This window comes from Pipistrellus hanaki (genome assembly GCF_964339955.1).
Source record: "Pipistrellus hanaki genome assembly, chromosome: 8".
Classification (NCBI taxonomy): domain Eukaryota; kingdom Metazoa; phylum Chordata; class Mammalia; order Chiroptera; family Vespertilionidae; genus Pipistrellus; species Pipistrellus hanaki.
In genome coordinates, this window is record NC_140510.1 from 80,460,862 (window position 1) to 80,479,531 (window position 18,670).

The window sequence follows — 18,670 nt, forward strand, 5'->3', positions numbered from 1 at the left end:
GTTCAAAAGATGATGGACTAAATTAGGAAAAGGATACCTAGGATAGAGGCAAAGGGTCAGATTAAAAAAAAAAATCTAAGAAGGTATGGGGGCAAAAAGAAAAGTTAATGGCTGACTTGATGATGAGAGGGGAAGAAAGAGTTAAGAATGACTTACATTTCTAATTTTGAGACTAGTGCTACCGTTAGTGAGAGAATGTGAGAAGAGGATCATCGTTTTCCTGGTCGTGTTGGGGCAGGAGGAGTTGCTGATTTCAGTTTTGTGAATGAGCCTAGTGTGGCTCCTCTATCATCCAGCAGGAGATGTTCCTGAGCAGCTAGAAAATGAATCTGTCACTGGAGGGTGGGGGTGGAGGCCGACAGCACAGTGTAATAATCACTTTTAAAACAGCATACAGGAGAAAATGGAAATCATGTAAGTGAATGAGATGTTCGAAGAAGAACCTATAAAGTGAAAAAAGTATCGATTGAGACTGAAACCCAAGGAACTCCTGTAACTTGTGAGTAAATGACATGCGGTGAGTTCATGTCACATGGGGGAAAATAATAAAGTATAATGAATTAATTACAGCTTCCTTGAAGCCCAATCAGAAGTGAACGTCAGGAAACAGGGTGATATCATTGTCAAATGCAAGGAGAGGTCTAGTAAAATAAGAACTCCTGAGTGTATTTCAGTTGTCATTGTGAGCTCACTAGAATTCAGGTTGCTGTGAATTGAGAAGCTAACTGAAGATAGAGGTAAGGAAAAGGAAGGAGAGAGAAAGAGGGGACGGGACATGTGCTAAAGAAAAGTCTGTTGAGAGACTTGTGCAGGACATTTGAGATTTAAACATGTTTATAGGCTGAGGGTACACGAAACAATGGAAGGCAAAGAAGAATGAGGGTATGACTGAAGAGGTACAATCCTTTCTCAATACAAGTCAATGTGCATTTAAAGATGTATATTCTATTTCAACTCTGTACTTTCTATAAACAATTATTTAGCACATACAATTTGTATTGATTCAGCAAGATCACATAATAATGAAAACAAACTTTTTGATGAAAAATCTCAAGTATGAGGCTGAATAAGATATGGAATAATATGACTTTCAACAAAATTAGTGTTCTAAAGTAGAACGCTCATGGAAATATCAGAAAGAGGAATTATGAAATATCAGTGTAACATTATAAAATATCTGGAATTTCAAATATTCAGCTGTTTGATATTTGCCAGCAACATAGTTGAGAATTTTTTTTTAAAATTCTTTATCAGTTAATATATTTTCACAAAATCTCCAAATTTTTAAATGAAAATGGAGGAATATTTAAAAATTAACATTAAAATAGTGTAGAGAATAATTCCACATCACCCTGTCTTTCCTCCTCTCTATCAACAGAAGTCATTTCACTAAAGGAATCTAAAAATGTAAAAAAGGATTGACAATAAAGGGTAAGACATAGAAGAAATTTAGTAATATAAAATCATGCTTCTAATATTAACAGACATTTAATAAAGTTGTTTTTAAAAATGCCCTTATGAAAAATAAATATCCCAGCCCATGTCTAAAAACCAAATTAAATTGACATTTATCCTGGACTAGTGGTGCTAGTGAGGAAACTATAATCCCTGTCCTTATGGTCATTTAATTGCATAGTAAATTTACAGGTCCTCTTTAAAGATTTCTCACTGGCTGATTTCAAATATGAAAATCATTTCTAAGATTTAAATTCTTGCTCATCGTTTCAAAATGTGGGCAAGAGTCTCTAAAAGACAGATTTAAACCGTTGAGAATGAGCATTCACTGCGCTGTGTCTTCCTAGTGGTCCAGAGCTGTCTTGCCTGTCTCTGAAGCTGGCTATCACTCACTGTCTCTGATGCCCAGCAGGTGTTTAATGAGAAAAGACTGCTAAACTACCGTCCTTTAGTCCAAACAAAAAGGGACAACATTCCTATTTTCTTTTCTCTAGGAATATTAGTGAGAATAACCTGACAGGTGCTAAATGGATAACCTACTTTTTAAAAAAGTATCTAAAGAACTTATTAGAGCCAATTTATCTAATGCACCTTTAGAGCAGTACATGTGCTTTCAAGGTATTAAACATCATTTCATTTTCAGAAAACCATTAAATAGTATTCAAAGGCAGAAGTTTCCTTCTTAAAAAACAAGTGATTTGAAAGGCTGTGTCCATTAACTTGGTTCTTGAGTGATCGAGCTGACATAATATTGGCAGAGAAAAGAAAAGCTGTTTTCTAAAGCTGGCCTGGCAAGCTCACACTTCCTAACAGGGTCGTAATTACATGTGTTTTGGAATAACAATAGTCACTCGTCCCATCATGCCACTGCCCTTGCGATCTCTCAGGGCTGCGCAGAGCACTCCGCTGCTTCAGAGGCAGATCTCAAAGCACAGTGCTCCCCAGAAGTGCTGACCAGAGGGGATTCAGGAGACAGGGACATTTCTAACTTCTGTTGTGGGGCTGGGGCCACAGCACTTGTGTGAAGGAGTGAACCCGGACCCTATGAAGGCTATGAGGGAAACAAACAAAAGGCCCCAAACTAAATAAAAGCAAAATCAGAAACCCTTCAGCCGCTCATTACAGAATCCGTGTACCTTGGAAGAGGCCAGGGGATATACTATTCAAATTCTGCATCCCCACCATTCTGTGGCCATGAACTGAAAAGCATGCTTCTATTTGCTGGGCGGCCTCCAGTGATCTGGCCAGAGAAGTTCTCCATTACACCTGCCTACTCCCTTTTGGCAGACATCCGCCTTTTGGTGTTGGAGCAAATCGATATCTTCATTGTCTCTCCTTATTCCCCCCCGCCCAGGATATACATTTTCTTTTATGGCATAATCCCGATTTAAAAGGTGCTGAGGGAAGACACACTGGTGACACACGCAGACTGGGGCTCTGTGATGTCGCTTTCATTTCCCTAATGGCTTCCTTGTAATTAGATTCACAAAAAAACAGCAAAAGGCCTTTTTTTTTTGAATGGCAACAGCTGTTGACATCAACGTTATATTAAATAATTTACTGGTTTAATTTTAGGCACAAAACAATAAAACCCTCTTGTGGATGATGCTTTGAGCGGCAAAGTTTTCCCTTTTCAGTAGCTGGTGCCTCTGCCCCAGCAGGCCCAGTAGTTTCTCCAAGTGCCAAACCTCACAAGGGGAGCTGTCTATTCCCTCTGGTTTCCGGGAAGGACAGTGTCCGTGTGACTACTTCAGTGCCCTCACCCTGTGTGCTTATATCCAAGCCAGGGAGCGGCACAGCTCTTCCAAGCTGAGTTTGAACTTGAATGGCACAATGTGGCTCTACCTTGGAGGACCTGCCATGTCACAGAGCCACTCAAATGGATTTCTTGACCTGCAGGACACGCAGCAGCATCCGCACACGGATGCCCTCTTGGCAGAAGAGAATGCTGCCTGCCTCACTTCCCCAGTATCCCTCAGCAGCTAGCCCTTCATTGGGCAGAAAACCTCTTTACGGAATCTCATGCTTTCCTGGCAGAAATAGCGTAACCAAGAGGATTCTCAACAAGCGGATGCGTTTGTACATGTGTGTGCACATGGGCTTGGGCACTCACAAGAGAGACGAGGTTTTATGGACAGAAAGGAGAGAGAGCATGTGAAGCTGCTCTCAACTCTAAAATTATCCACATTCTGGAGGAAAGAACAAGAAAAGAAAACAGCTTACTGGCATAGATTTGTTGAAAAAATAGTTGGTGGGATTTGGTAAAAATAGGTAACTGACATTATTTCCATTATCGTGCGGTACTGTTCTTCTTTCTGGAAAATGTCTTTGTTATTCAACTGTTATCAGCATCAAAGATAAATCTACTTTTTATTTCTTTATGACATCTTTTTGAAAAACAGAAAAATGTGTGCCCATTTTTGAATTGTCTTACATCAAACAAAAAATAATTTCTCAGGTATAGGTTAACCTGTAACAAAATTATTTAAAAAAACACCAGTCATAATTCTATTAAAACAAACATTACCAGGGTCCCCTCTTTTCTGCCACTACTGCTTTTGCTTATATTTTGTTGATGGAGTAATCCAAGGCAGTTTTTACCAAAGAGAGCTAACCTTACTTTAAACTGGTTGTAACAGCAAAGACACAGAAACAGAAAACCTCTGCTAAAGATTTACTAAGCACACATCTTAAAAGTATGATTACTGCCAAAACAAGTTTGGCTCAGTGGATAGAGCATCAGCTTGCAGACTGTAAGGGTCCCAGTTTGATTCTGGTCAAGGGCATATACCTTGGCTGCAGGATCATCCCCAGTAGGGGGTGTGCAGGAGGCAGCTGATCAATGTTTCTCTCTCATCGATATTTCTAACTCTCTATCCCTGTCCCTTTCTCTCTGTAAAAATCAATAAAATATATTTAAAATAATGAGTATGGTTACTATCTTGTCTTTTCTGATAACTTCAATCTCCTGTAAGTTTGAAAGCACCTTCACATAGCATACCAAGTACACCCAACACCGCTTCATGAAGACGGCAATAAAACAGATCTGGTTAAATGGGAATATTTCAAAGGGTATACATTTGCTTCCTTAAGTCATTCTCTTAGAAAGGACTTTTCTTAAAGTCAACATGTTAAATATAAAGAGGAATAGAGTTCTGGATGACAGCACTATACACTTTGTAGCCTGTGTCAGGGGGTGCAGGATGGGCGTGGGCCTTTGGGTTAGCAATGCACGCAAGCCTGAGTCCCTGTCAGCCAGCCGGTGCTTACCCTTGAGTGCAGTTTGGGTGGCATGGGTGGCACTCCCGGTCCTCATCAGCATACTTGAAAATGAAGCTGTTTGTCCCCTGTAAGCCATCTGGGCACTTTTCCACACAGTTTGGGCCATCCTTAAAATGGGAGCACTTTGTACAGTTGTCAGGTCCCTGAAATGTGAAAAACAAAATAAAGAAAACTAGATGCCATTTGTCCTGAAATGTATTGGGTTTGCCTAGATACTGAGACTTGAGTGGGTGGCCAATCCGCCTCTAGGAAATTGGGAACGTTTTCAGCAATAAAAATGGGAAGGCAGCTCTTGTAGCTTTTTGATCAGCAACATTTTCCAAGGACTTTCCAGAACAGCAGTATTTTCTTTCTGTCATTTATTAATGGTGATATTAAAGACCAACCACATTTGATAACAACACTTTTCCCCCGGAAATATGAGAGATTTCTCACTAAACAGTTAATTTGGAAAATAAAATGGTAGGAATTACACAACACCAAATTTCATATAAAAGTAAGATGTTAACTCTCCTTTGGTCGTCCAATCACATTTTGTACACTAAATATTAAAAATTAATATGGCTGAATTATCAAAAATTAGGCAGTGTAGGCCAATAAAAGTTAATTTCTAAGTTAAACCAGCTTCTGATAATGCTAAAAACCATATCATGATCATTTTTAGGATTTTACTAAATCGCACAATAGTACTAAGAGCCATAGAAAGACATACTCTTATGGTCAAATATCCAAACCTTCATAATAATAAAATAAATACAATTAATGGAGAAACTTAACTAGGAGTAAAATTAATATAAGCATGATTAATTTAAATAAAACTAATATCATACATTTATGTTTATAATATACAATAATTTTATAATATGTAGAATGTTAGTAAGCATTAATAATATGCATTAAATATATTACAAATACCTAAATATCATAGCAAAAGTAAAAATTTAAAACTATATTAAACTTCTAATGATTTTACATAATCTAATTTGCATTTGGTGCTGGAGGAAACCTGCAAGAAATAAAGTAATATATCCTCTAATCATTTTGAGAATATTTTGATTAAAAAATGCTATTTTCTTAAGACAGGCCCATATGCTCACGTTCAGCTCTTTGAAATGATATCACTTGCTGGAAATCCACTTGTAGGTGTTCTTTTTGAACATCCTATTGTCTTAGGATTTGTCTTCACTGTGACCACCCCCCTGGAACTTCCTTCCCTGACCCATTTCTCCCCAAGATCTGTCTATACCCATAGGACTCAACAATTAGGACAGATCACAGTGAACATCATTTGGAGGATTAGGGAGAACATTCAATTTACTAGGTTTATAACTACTGACAGTCTGGATTTGGGAGCCAAGAGCAATCATACTTTATACAAAGCTCTGTGTTATGTAAGGGAGGGTGGGAATCAGTCCATTCATGAGAGTCATTTCATGTAAATGTTAACCCAAAAGCAGTTATGCTTTGAAAACTGGTAGCATAGGCACCCAGAAATTAAGGAATATGAAGTTTTATAATTTAAAGAGAGAGGCTGTGGATGAAGAATAGCAGTGCCAAGAAGTCAAAAGTGATCTGGAAGACTTTTCAGGAAATCATGACCGCTGAGGTTCAATCACCTGTGTATATCTCTATTTTGATGTGAGTCTTAGAACTTTGAGAAAAAATAAATTATCCTAAGACACCTAATCCCTATTCACCCTGAAGAGTTTGCTATTGGAAATTTCTTATTTCCTTCCAGAAAAGAATACTTCACATGCTTCCAATTTTCACACCTGCTCATGGGTACTTAGGCACGTAATGCCTTCTATTACATAAAATCATTTACTGTGCAAGCATGCTCAGTGGCATGACTTATTGTACAAGACACGAGACATGCTGATGTCTGCTTGCAGAACACAAGAATATAACTTACTATGAGCAAATTAGGCAGCTCATAGTAAGTTAAGCTACAAGTGGCAACTAGAAATTATTTTCTTTAAAATTGTAATGCAACACAATGTCCAGGTAAATCAGAAGATATAAAAATTATGAAGCTAAAATTAATTCACATTTAAACTTTAAGTACACTATAATAAGATAAATTGATTTTGTTTGCTTATTTTTTTCAAGTATCTCAACTATTTCATTGTGTTATCCTTATACAAAACCTGATATCCTAGGCTAAAATAACTAAACAATGTCGTGGCAAATCTCAAAAGAAATCAAATGTACTGTTTCTCCACCTCATTTCAATAATAAAGAGATAAATGTATGTCTAATGCTTATTCTTTCATCATTATATTCCCAAAGCTTTGAAGAACCTAGGTTCACTGAATGAACTAATCAATGCAATAATAGAAAACATAGGTGAAGGCAATATTCTTCCTTATTTCTGATTTTAAGCTGCCCTTGGACTCAATAAATTGGACAGACAACTATAAGATAGACCACATCCTGATAGAAACAATGCATTTTTTTTCTCAGTGACAACGTTTTTTCCAAGTAGCAATTGTAAGAGAAAAAACTTCTTTTCACCAGTAACTGATTCTCTTCCACTTCCAATTACATGGAATCTTGAAATTCTCTTCTCACAAGAGTAGGGTATATCTTGCTTTGGACAATGAAATTAAATAGCACGCTTTTATAAAACTGCCAATACTAAACTTGTCAACCTTTTCTTTTACTGCTTCTGTGATGCAGGAACACCATGTAATAAAATAATGATTTCAAAGAAACTAATAAACTAATTATTTACTAGAATAATTAATGCCAGAGGAGCCAGCATGAGGAATATAAAGAGCATGGATTTCTCTAGCAGCCTAACATTATCAGAGGAGAAGGTAAATTCTTCATTACACTAAATATACATTTCCAAAGTGTCAGTCTCTCTAAAAGAGATTTTATTATTTTATGACTTATGGTCAAGAAGGTGTCTAAATATGTAAGCTTTAAAAGAAGTCTTATATCAATATCTCTTTAATAACCCATTATGAAACTTTATTTCCCTATGTTGTTTCATAACAATCTTTAGAAAATCTCTATTTCTCATGTCGCGGGTAAACTGTTATTTTCCATTACTATTGTTAGTGGCAAAAGAAAATGACTGCATATGCCCTTTGCATACATGGAGATCATTAAGTGTTAAACTGTCTTTTAGACTGGTTCTTCAGGCTAAATCACACCACTTCTTTTTTTTGGAGGTCTGATTTTCCAAGTTTTCCACATCCTTCTTTAGATGAAGTTCCAGTACGGCTTACTGGGGCATAGTGGAAGTGTGGAGGGCTCAATGATTTTTTCCCCTAAGTTAATTAAGTGAAGAATGGGCAGTATGGTTGAAAAATTAATAATATTTAATTTTAAAATAAATTCTTACGGAGAAATGTTGAGGCCTTGGCTACTCCCAAATGTTGGTTCCTAAGTCATCTACTGAGAGCTGACTCAATACGCAAATGAACGGGAAATTTGTCTAAAAAAGGGTGAATATGAAACTTTGGAATGACAAACACATACCAATTTCATTATTAAGAAAAAACCTGAGTGATGGCACTCAAAGGGAAGACTGAAAAGTAATGATCATTTTCTTTGTAAGGATAACTTCAAACTCTATAAATGTCAACTTGTCCACAAAAACCTTTCTGATCCCACACCCTATACCACACCCTTTCCTAAAATTTCCGTAGCTCAGTTTTTCTCTTTGCCATAGTACTTATCACACTGCTTAATACTTTAGTTTGTATTTGCCTTCCTCCTTCTTTCAATGGACCTTCATAACTAGTATGTTTACAATGACATAATGGCTAAATAATTAAACACAGAATGTTATAGTTTACCTCAAAACAACACCAACTTTCACATTTTCATATCTTTGCATATTTCTGAATTTCAGATTCTTATTCAAAGCACAGCTCAAAAATCACTTCTCTATAGTCTGCTTTGATGGCCTACTTTCCATCCCAAAGATAGATTTAGATTCTCCCTCAACTATGCTCCTATAAAATCACATATAATAAAAGCCTAATATGCTAAGTGTCCAGTCGACTGGTTAGCTGTTCAACCAATCAAAGCATAATATGCTAATGATATGCTAAGACCACTCAACTGCTCACTATGATATGCATTGACCATCAGGGGCCAGACAGTCGACCAGTTGATCAGTTGCTGTGATGTGCACTGACCACCAGGGGGAAGACACTACAACCAGTAGGTTAGCTTGCTGTGGGGTCCTGCCAATTTGCCTGAGTGAGATGGGCCAGACACACCCTGGATCCCTTCCATGGTCCCTCTCTAGCAATCCAACCTCCCATGTCCCTCCCTAACTCCCTTTGGCCTGACCTGTGCCCTCTTGCAATCCAGGACCCCTCAGGGGATGTCAGAGAGCCAGTTTCAGCCCAATCCCACAGGCCAGGCTGAGGGACCCCACTGGTGTACAAATTTGTGCACTGGGCCTCTAGTTTATTCATATTTTAGTTTATCAATTATTTTCCTTCAAGTTAATTACTTGTTCATCTCTGTTTTCTTTTCAATGCTGTGCAGTCTTCAGGGTCAAATCCATATCTCCTTTTTAAATACACAATCTGGGACTTATATATTTAAGAAATTGAATTTTTACATATTTTACCTGCATTACCAAACTTAAAAGTCTCTTGAGGGTGAAATATCAAACATAATCCCCCGTTATATCCTACAAACACCTATAGAATGAATGGATAAGCAATACAGCAATGACACAAACACTCATACATGAAACTCAATAAGGCAACACAAGCACAGATGTCCTCCGGCTTACCGGTCCATGGCACGTGAGGATGCCATCTTCCATCTTCTCACACTGGGGGTCACACTCCACACAGATGGAGCTGTTCGCAAACTCCCGGAATTCTCTGTGAAAACATCAGCTGCGTGAGGTGGTGTAAGCAAACAAGCTGTCAACTTAACAAATGAAGTAACATCTGCTAAAAGTCCTATTGGCAGAGTGAATTCTAGAGTTTGTTTCTCCCGGTGCCAGGAGCCTCAGGATCATTTCCCTGCACATTAAAGAGTAAGTTCTCCATTAGGAGGCAAGATAAACGGCAGCCAGATGGCTCTCCTTGCCCTCCGCTGGGTTCAACGATAGACTCATTCAGGAAACCTCTCACTTGTGAGAGAGACTGTAGCCATCTCAAAAAGAAAAAAAAAAAAAAGACTATAACTATTCTGATGACACAGCAGAACCGTTTTAACTTTTGAAGTAAGGCTATCTCTATAAAATTTTACTCTTGGTGGAAGCTTTGTTTTTTTTTTAAACTCTGAAAGGACTATTGTATTTTTCTTATTGCTAAGTTGCATGAATGTTCTTCATCCTTGTCCTTCAAATCCCAAGACTCTTTAATTTATTTTCGGTGAAACTTCAAAAAATGCTTTGATTTCTTTTCTTCTTTTAAAATACCTGCCTTAGAGAATTAGAGAAAAGATCTTTTTATGGTAGATTTTATTTTCTCAGATTATTGATCTAATAACATTTTTTTCCAGTTTAAATTCCTTTTGAAGTAATTCCATATGGCATACAATAAAAAATAGTTTAATGGTAACATTCTAAATTTTCTAATTACACCATTACATATTGTGACTATTTGAATATTAAATATTATCCATTTGAGTTTGATAATCCATATCTACTCTAAATTTTTCATTTTAATAACTGGTTACCAGTCATGTCCAATATGTTTAAACCATTCCTACTACTGTGTGAGTGGGTGTGGTACTGGGCAAAGGTAACTTAAGATATCATTAATAAAACTTGAACCCTAGTCGGTTTGGCTCAGTGGATAGAGTGTCGGCCTGCAGACTGAAAGGTTCCAGGTTCGATTCAGGTCAAGGGCATGTACCTTTGTTGTGGGCACATCCCCAGTAGGGGGTATGCAGGAGGTAGCTGATTGATGTTTCTCTTTTAAGGATGTTTCTAACTCTCTCTCTCTCTCTCTCTCTCTCTCTCTCTCTCTCTCTCTCTCTCTCTCTCTCTCTCTTCCTCTTTGTAAAAAAATCAATAAAATATTATATATATTAAACAACAACAACAAAATTTGACTAAATATTTCTAGCTATTCTATTTTTTATGCCTTTGTACTATAAGGTACCATTCCAACCTAATAGCATTGCAAATATAACAATAATGGATTAATTAGGTGATAAATTCAAATTTATTTTTCCCTTGAAATATTTCATTTTTTTCATAGTAAACAATCTCATTTGGTTACTGTAAAGCCTTAATGAATGACAGAAGTCCAAAGCATGGGCTCTACTTTCTATTGGATAAATTAAGACGATACATACTCCAAGGCAAAATAATTATATTTGGTTTTCAAAATGAATAGCATAAATCGATGGTTTACTTATATGTAAATGCAAATATTTAGTTACATGGATTTGACATTTTCAAAGTGTTAGTTTGCTATGAATTAAATGTTTTTGATTTTTCTTATGTTTAAAATTGCAATGAATCAAAACAGATTTTTTTTTTCTTGCATGTTTCATCAACATGAGTGATATAAAACAATGAACTAGGAAATCCGCAGAAAATAAAGGGAAACATGGCCTCCTATTGGGAGCAGTACCTAAATTGTAAAGAGAATAAGAAGCATTCTCTGTTTAATGATAGTGCATGACTGCTACAACAAACCTAGTGTCACCAGCGAATTATTTATTTTGCAAATAGGTTTCTGGGGTGACGAAAGGGTTATGGTACTAAATGAAGGTCATAACTTTTGTGATACTAGAACATAGGTCATTTTTTCCAAGTTTAAATTCCTGACATAAAGTCAATATATGATTAAAAACGACTACAGCCCTGGCCAGTCTGACTCAGTGGATAGAGTGTCAGCCTGAGGGGCAAAGGGATTGCAGGTTCGATCCTGGTCAAGGGCATGTACCTAGGTTGCAGGACCCTCTTGGCCGGGGCCCTGGTGGATGTGTTTCTCTCACATTGCTATTTCTGTCTTTCTCTCTCTCTTCCATTCTCCCTCAATCCAATGGAAAAAATATCGTTGGGTGAGGATTTAAAAAAAAAATTACCAGAGACAATCTAGCTGCCTTCTCTTCTATGGACTACATGTCCGTCTGTAGGCTTTCTTCCCTCCTGCTACCAGAATAGAAACTTCTTACAGTTTCTATGACTCCTGCTCTATATTGTTACTGCCTCCATCAGTGTTCTTTTTCTTCCTAGTCCACCTTGCCAGAGATTCCCTTTCACTGGAATCAGATCTAAGAAATCGGTCTACTGTGCATGTGCATGGCATCCAGAGTGCTTTTTTCCTTGTTTTTGATGCTCTACATTTTTCAGTTTGTTGTGGGTCTGCTACCTTAGCCAATCCTACGATCAATAACAAATACTTTAAGTCACACCCTTCTCAAATTTAAATCCCAGGACCCGGGATAATATTTCTAGCAGTTAAATCCCTTAATTTCTCAAAGCTTCCCTTTTTTAAGTATCCTCTGTAAAAGGGGAAAAAATGTTTCCATGAGAGGTTGTGATTATTAATGTAAAAATGCCTACAAAGTGCTTAGACAGGCACTCTTTTTGATGTTTCTGTGTTCTTAAAGTTTCAGAAGTGTTTAATCACAGTGCCAGATAAGAAACATGGAAGATTCCATTGCAATTAGCTTTCTCTTTCATTTTGAAAGCTTGTGCATTGTAGTTAAGGGTTTCCAAAATAAAGTGACTCAAGTGATTTGAATTTTGAATGTTAATAGCCAGAAATTGGCCAATTTTCTTCTAACCCTTTTCAAAAGTCCTCTATTTAAGATTTCTTCTCTTATGATAACAAAACTCTTTTATAAATATGAATAAGATTCTGGTAAATGTCATACTGTATTTGTATTTATTTTTGGCAGTTTCTAAGGTGACTTTTCTACCTAGCCATTTGATCAGCTCATATTAATAGACACAGAAAGAAAGTAATGAGTTTTAGTGGTCAGAACGCTAATAAAATTTTATTGTCTATTTCTCACTTAATAATCACAACTATTTTATGAAGTTGGTACAATTACTATTCCCACTGCCATATAAGAAAACGGAGTTTACAATTGTTAGGTTATTTGTCCAAGGTTGGACATTCTAACTAGAAAGTGGTGGTTAGCTTTGAATTCATTTTCCCTCACCTGCTGTTTTAACTATGAGGCGATGTTGGGAGAAATTATCCACTCCCACTAAACTGGAGATGGGGAAATATATCCTTGCTTGGGCAGATAAGAATTACATCCGATTCTTATAAGATATTGGTATTTATTTTTCGAATTAACCCTGTGAGTATGATTTTTCTAGGGCCCTATCACTTTTTCAAAATACATAAAAAGTTTCACATTTCTTTAATTCATTTCACTTAATAACATGGAAAATGGTAAGTTTTCAAAAACAAGCTGGTAATCATTATTTACTTAGGAAACTGGTAATTTTCCTTAGTTTTCATTGTTTTGCACAATTGAGAGAGAAGATGATGTATATATCTACATATTTATCAATTTCATATTTCTGAAAAGTTTAAAATGATTTTTTTTGTAAAAGCTATGGTATCTGAAAAGGAAAGAGAATGAGCATGGTGCCCTGGGTTGTAGTAATGGCTTGGGCCCCTTACAGTGTTATGATCCTGGCCAGCACTAATTCTACCAGTTCTCAGTGAATATAAGATGCTGCTGTATAAAAACATGAATCCTAGACCTCATTAATTCTTTAGAACTGCACATATACACTGAGTGGCCAGATTATTATGATCTCTGAATGCATAATAATCTGGCCACTCAGTGTATATCCTATATATAATAATAAAAGGCTAGGTCTAGTAATAATTAATGTCGTTTTCTAATACTTTTTAAAATCGAATTTATTTAAATTTAAATGTAAATTTACATTTATTTAAATGTAAATTGTCCCCTCGACCAGGAGTTTGACCAGCAGGCAGGCCAGCCAACCATTTATAAACCCTCCCCATGGCCAGGCTAGCCAAACCCCAACCATGTATGAATTCATGCACTGGGCCTCTAATATATACACACACACACGGAGTGGCCAGATTATTATGCATTCAGAGATCATAATAATCTGGCCACTCAGTGTATATTCAATAAACTTTTACTATAACATTCACTTAATGGAATAAAAGTTTATTAGTTTCATTTTAGGGGTATCAATTGCTACCCACAAACAAGCATATTTTAATCTAAGCTACTTTATGTACAGAAAATATATTATTTTCATAAAAATAAACAACGATGAATACATTTCACTGAGACAAACAGCACATAATTTGTTATTCATTGTCAAATTTATAAGCTCATTGTACCTTGCAAAAATAACAAGCTGAAAATTTCCTTAAAAGCTATTAAATTCTAATTTATACTTAATTTTCTAATTTTAATATTTTTCCTCTAAATTGCATGGGCAGAATTAAATTTGGTCAGCTTTCAAAGAAGAGTCATATAATTATTACTACGATTCAAAATAGTAGACTTGGAAGTGGTTTAGGGTAGAGGAGATCAATGGGGAAAAAAAGGAAACCTCTGTACTACTTCCAGCAATAAGATAAATTAAATAATATATTACTATTATTCATTTATTTTAATTTTTCTTTTATAAAATACAAAATTATAATGTTATCTGGGATCATGAAAACAGCTGCTAAAAAATGGACAATTCATAAGGCAGAAGAAGAAATGAAATAAAGACATTCAAAACTGCAATTTAACAAAACTGTTGAAAGTGCTCACTGTGAGCAATAATAAAAAAATTTGACTCAGGGACAGCACTAAAAAACTGTGTTATCTCACTAATGAAGGACAACCATGATGCATGAAATGGCATGTTATGATAAAGTGATTTTATGAGCATGTGAGATGTCATGCAGCAAGGTATATAGTAGGCTTTATTATAGTAATAGAAGAAATGTAAAACATTTTATTTAAATTATTGCTTAGGTTATCTTTAGAGAGTGGCAGAACACTTAGAAAAGCCTACTCAACTAGAAATTATGAAGGTAGTTTTTCTGTAAGGCTAAGCCGTTGTCAGAGATATAGAAATGTGTGTCATTCCTAAAATCAAATCAAATAGACATGCAACCTAAATGGAAAACATAAATAAAAGTTATGTATAATTAAAGGTGAACATTAGTAGAAAGTATGAGGGGGGAAAAAAGACTATTGGGACATATAAAAGGAAAGGTTGCTTATATCTTTTATAAGCAGAGTAGCAATATATTTTTCAATTTTACTTAAAGTGCATTTTAATAATTTGTTAATAATTATCCTTTTAGTAGATAATGTTTTTAAAATGTGAATAACAGTCAACATATATTTGGACTTGATATTTCCAACTATATTATTTCCTCTTTAAATAATTCTTCTATAAATTGTCTACTTTATGCAACTAAAGCTCTCCTTAGTAAAAATCTTGGCCTATATACCGATACTGAAATTTTACAATATTCTTATCATGTTGAAATCTGAATCAGGCAGAACCTCAAAGGTCAAGAGGCGAAGGTGACATGTAAGATGCCTTACCCATCATAGAGGTTACAAGAGTCTATGCAGGTCCTCCCCCGGCTGAAGCGACGGCAGGACAGGCACTGGTCTGGCCCGGGTCCCCAACAGCCATCGCTGGAGCACAGATGGTTGCACACCATTCCTTCAGCAGCTGAAAAACACACCAGAATCAAGAGGAAATAAACAGAAGCTTGTATCACAACTTACAGCTTTAATATAAATCCTTCAGAGAAAAGCTATTTCTGTAGGAGTTTGTTTGAAAGAGATCTATGGCAGACCTCTTTGGTGGCCTATCTAGTCACCATTATTCACACTATCCCCAACTTCTTCCATGTGGCAGAGCTCAGTCACTGTGGTTGTGTAGCGACATTGCGTTTTTAATAAAAATGAACAAATGCCAATTGTCTATATCATCAATCTAGGGAGAAGGTGTAATAGAAAATAATCTTCCAGTTAAGGAAAAAACCACATCTTTCTCAAACCAACCCTTTGTTCCACAATTATCCCAAACTTTTGGCTTTAATTCTATATGACAGCATCATAGCAAAGATAACAAATGATACTTGTTCTAAAACAAATAATATTAAAGGAGCAAATGAACATGGCTGGTGTTGCTCAGTGGTTGAACGTTGACTCATGAACCGGGAGGTCACAGTTCCATTCCGGGTCAGGGCATATTCCTGGGTTGCAGAATCTACCCCCAGTAAGGGGGCATGCCGACTAGGCTGAGGGGACTCCCCCTCCCCCCACCTACATGAATTTAGTGCACCGGGCCTCTAGTTTTATATATTTCTCCGTGGAGTGCTCTTAATCCCATGTATAGAATCATATATTCATCTGGCATTGTTTCCTCCTGACTAACCACCTTCCTTTACTATTTCTAGGAGTGGGTTTTCCTCCCTGTGCTGCTCTCCTTTCTCTGGCACTGTCTGCAGACTTGAGCCTCTTTGGGCTACCAGCTCCGCCTGCTCAACTGAAGGAGTCTTTGGGATTCTACCTCGGTCTCTCCAGACTCTAGTAAGGCTCAAAAATCCTCTCCAGGTAGTTAGCCAGAGCAGACACAAGGCTCGCCTCATCTGTTTCCTCTCTCTGCTTCATTACCTGATATCTACTCCCTTGCAAACTGTCATTTCCTATCATTTGTCCATATTTTGGTTGTTTCATGAGGAAAGGTAAATATAATCCCTTTTATTCTATCCTGGTAGAAGTAGAATCTGATATTTATTTCTAAAAATCCAAAGTAAGATTACTTGCTATTTCTTGCTTCTTGTGTATAAACACAATTTTTATATAGAATTTATCCAAAATGCCCATTACTTCTAAACATCCATAAACTTTATTGAAAATGATAGTTCCTTCTACTCTACTATTTTAACTTATTTAATTTTTAACATTATTATAAATAACATAAAGGTGAATTAAAAAAAAAAAAACCCTGAAATAACAGAAATCAGATAGAGTGTTTTCCTATATACATAGGATTTTTATTTTTTGGTTAACTCGTCAGTTTTGCAGACCAAAGCAGTACTTCCCATTTTTAAAGATGTATTAAATTGAAATAGCATATATTATAACTATTTTTCTCTTCTTATGTGGAGACATTTCTTTTCAAAAGTTGAATGATTTGTTGTTCTACCTGTGAAATTCTGACAGTTTACCTCCTATATCGATTTCAAACTAATTGCAAGAGTTCTTTCCTTCTCACTCATTCAGTTCTCTCACTGTGCAAAAGAAATGTCAGTAGAAGTGGAATCTTAATATAGGTCTCATATCACTGATTTCCTAGGAGTATAAGTGACTTCCCACTGATTTATGAAGATATAAGAATTAAGAAAGTTCAATCAAGCTGATGGAATATAAATGTTTAAGAACAAAATCTATATAAAAGCTTAAGAGTTAAAAAAGGAGTAAAGATAAATTATATTAATGGATATAAAGCTGTAATGCCTATTTTATAAACATTCAGCCATTTTAAGTTTTTTATGAACTATTTCATAATCTGAAACATATATGAATTTACATATGATTCTCATATATCCTTGCTTATGGAATAAATATGATCATAGGAGGAACCCTTGAAGAGGGGAGGTTAAAAATACACCATAAGTTACATTACAAATGCAATTTGTAAAGACAAGTAGAATATATTCAAAATCATGTTGCTCAGTGTGATGAATCTCTGTTTCTTCATAATAACCACCTTCATATTGATATATTTAGAAACATAATCAATGCCTCAAGTTCTTAGTTTACCTACTTGTCTAAGGCCAAAAAATACATTTTCAGATTCTGCCTTCAGGCTGTTGGTAAAGGTATCAGTACCGCTTTGTTACTGCTCATTTCCTGATAATCCATCAACTGTGATCTACTTATTTCTACATATTGTTTTTTTGGGGGAAATGGACAAATGACTATTTTTGAAAAGAGGTAGGACAGTATAATGTCTGCAAATAGTCAACGTATTGTGAAACCTATTTTTCATGTTCTTTTAGTTTATCTATATTTTGTAACACTTTTGGTAATAAACAAGTATTCCTTTTATAATAAGAATAATAATATGGAGACTTATTATAAAACAAAACCAAAACCAAAAACACTATATATATATATATATATATATATATATATTTGTAGTTTGAAAACCTCTCACTCTTGTCCCTTGACCCCCTTTTCTTCCAAAGCTGATAAGACTCTATAACAAGTGGAACTATTTTGTCATATGGTAGTATTTTTAAAATTTTTTGAGGATCCTCCATACTGTTTTCCATAGTGGCTGTACCAAATTACACTTTCTCCCCACATCTCACCAGCAGTTTTCTGTTTTGAAAACAGCCATTCACAGGTGTGAAGTGGTTTCTCCCTGTGGTTTCAATTTGAATTTTCCTGGTGATTGGTGATGTGGAGCCCATTTTCATGTATTTGTTAATCATTTGTATGTTTACTATGGAGAAATGTTCACTCAAATCCTCTGCCCATATTTATTCAGATTTGTTTTGTTTTTGTACGGTTGTTTTTTTGTTTTGTTTTGGTTTTTTTTTTTTTTTTTGGTTATTGAGTTGCATGAGTTCTTTATATCATTTGGATATTAACACCTTATCAGATACATAATTTGCAAATATTTTATCCCATTCTTTAGGTTCCCTATTCACTTTGTTGATTGCTTCTTTTGCTTTGAAAAATGTTTTAGTTTGATTTAGTTCCACTTATTTATTTTTGCTTCATTGCTTCTGCTTTTGGTACTGTATCCATAAAATCATTGCCAAAAGCAATGTCAAGAGGCTTTTCTCCTATGTTTTATTGTAGAAGCATTATGGTTTATGTCTTACGTTTAAGTCCTTAATCCATTTTGAGTTAAATTTTCCAGCTTTCAGAAGCCACTTTGGCATTCCTCTGCTTGTAAATACATCATTCCAACCACCGTTTCCATGGTCACATCACCTTCTTTATT

General features: G+C 35.7%; 1 protein-coding gene across 1 annotated transcript in view; it reads right to left on the minus strand.

Moving 5' to 3' along the window:
- ERBB4 (erb-b2 receptor tyrosine kinase 4) overlaps window positions 1-18,670 on the minus strand; it is an 823,165-nt gene that overhangs the window by 213,254 nt on the left and 591,241 nt on the right. Inside the window, exons 13-15 of the mRNA XM_084891653.1 lie at window positions 15,241-15,373; window positions 9,503-9,596; window positions 4,726-4,880 (exon numbers count right to left, since the gene is read on the minus strand). Coding sequence (XP_084747779.1) covers window positions 4,726-4,880; window positions 9,503-9,596; window positions 15,241-15,373 — 382 coding nt within the window. The remainder of the gene's footprint in view (window positions 1-4,725; window positions 4,881-9,502; window positions 9,597-15,240; window positions 15,374-18,670) is intronic.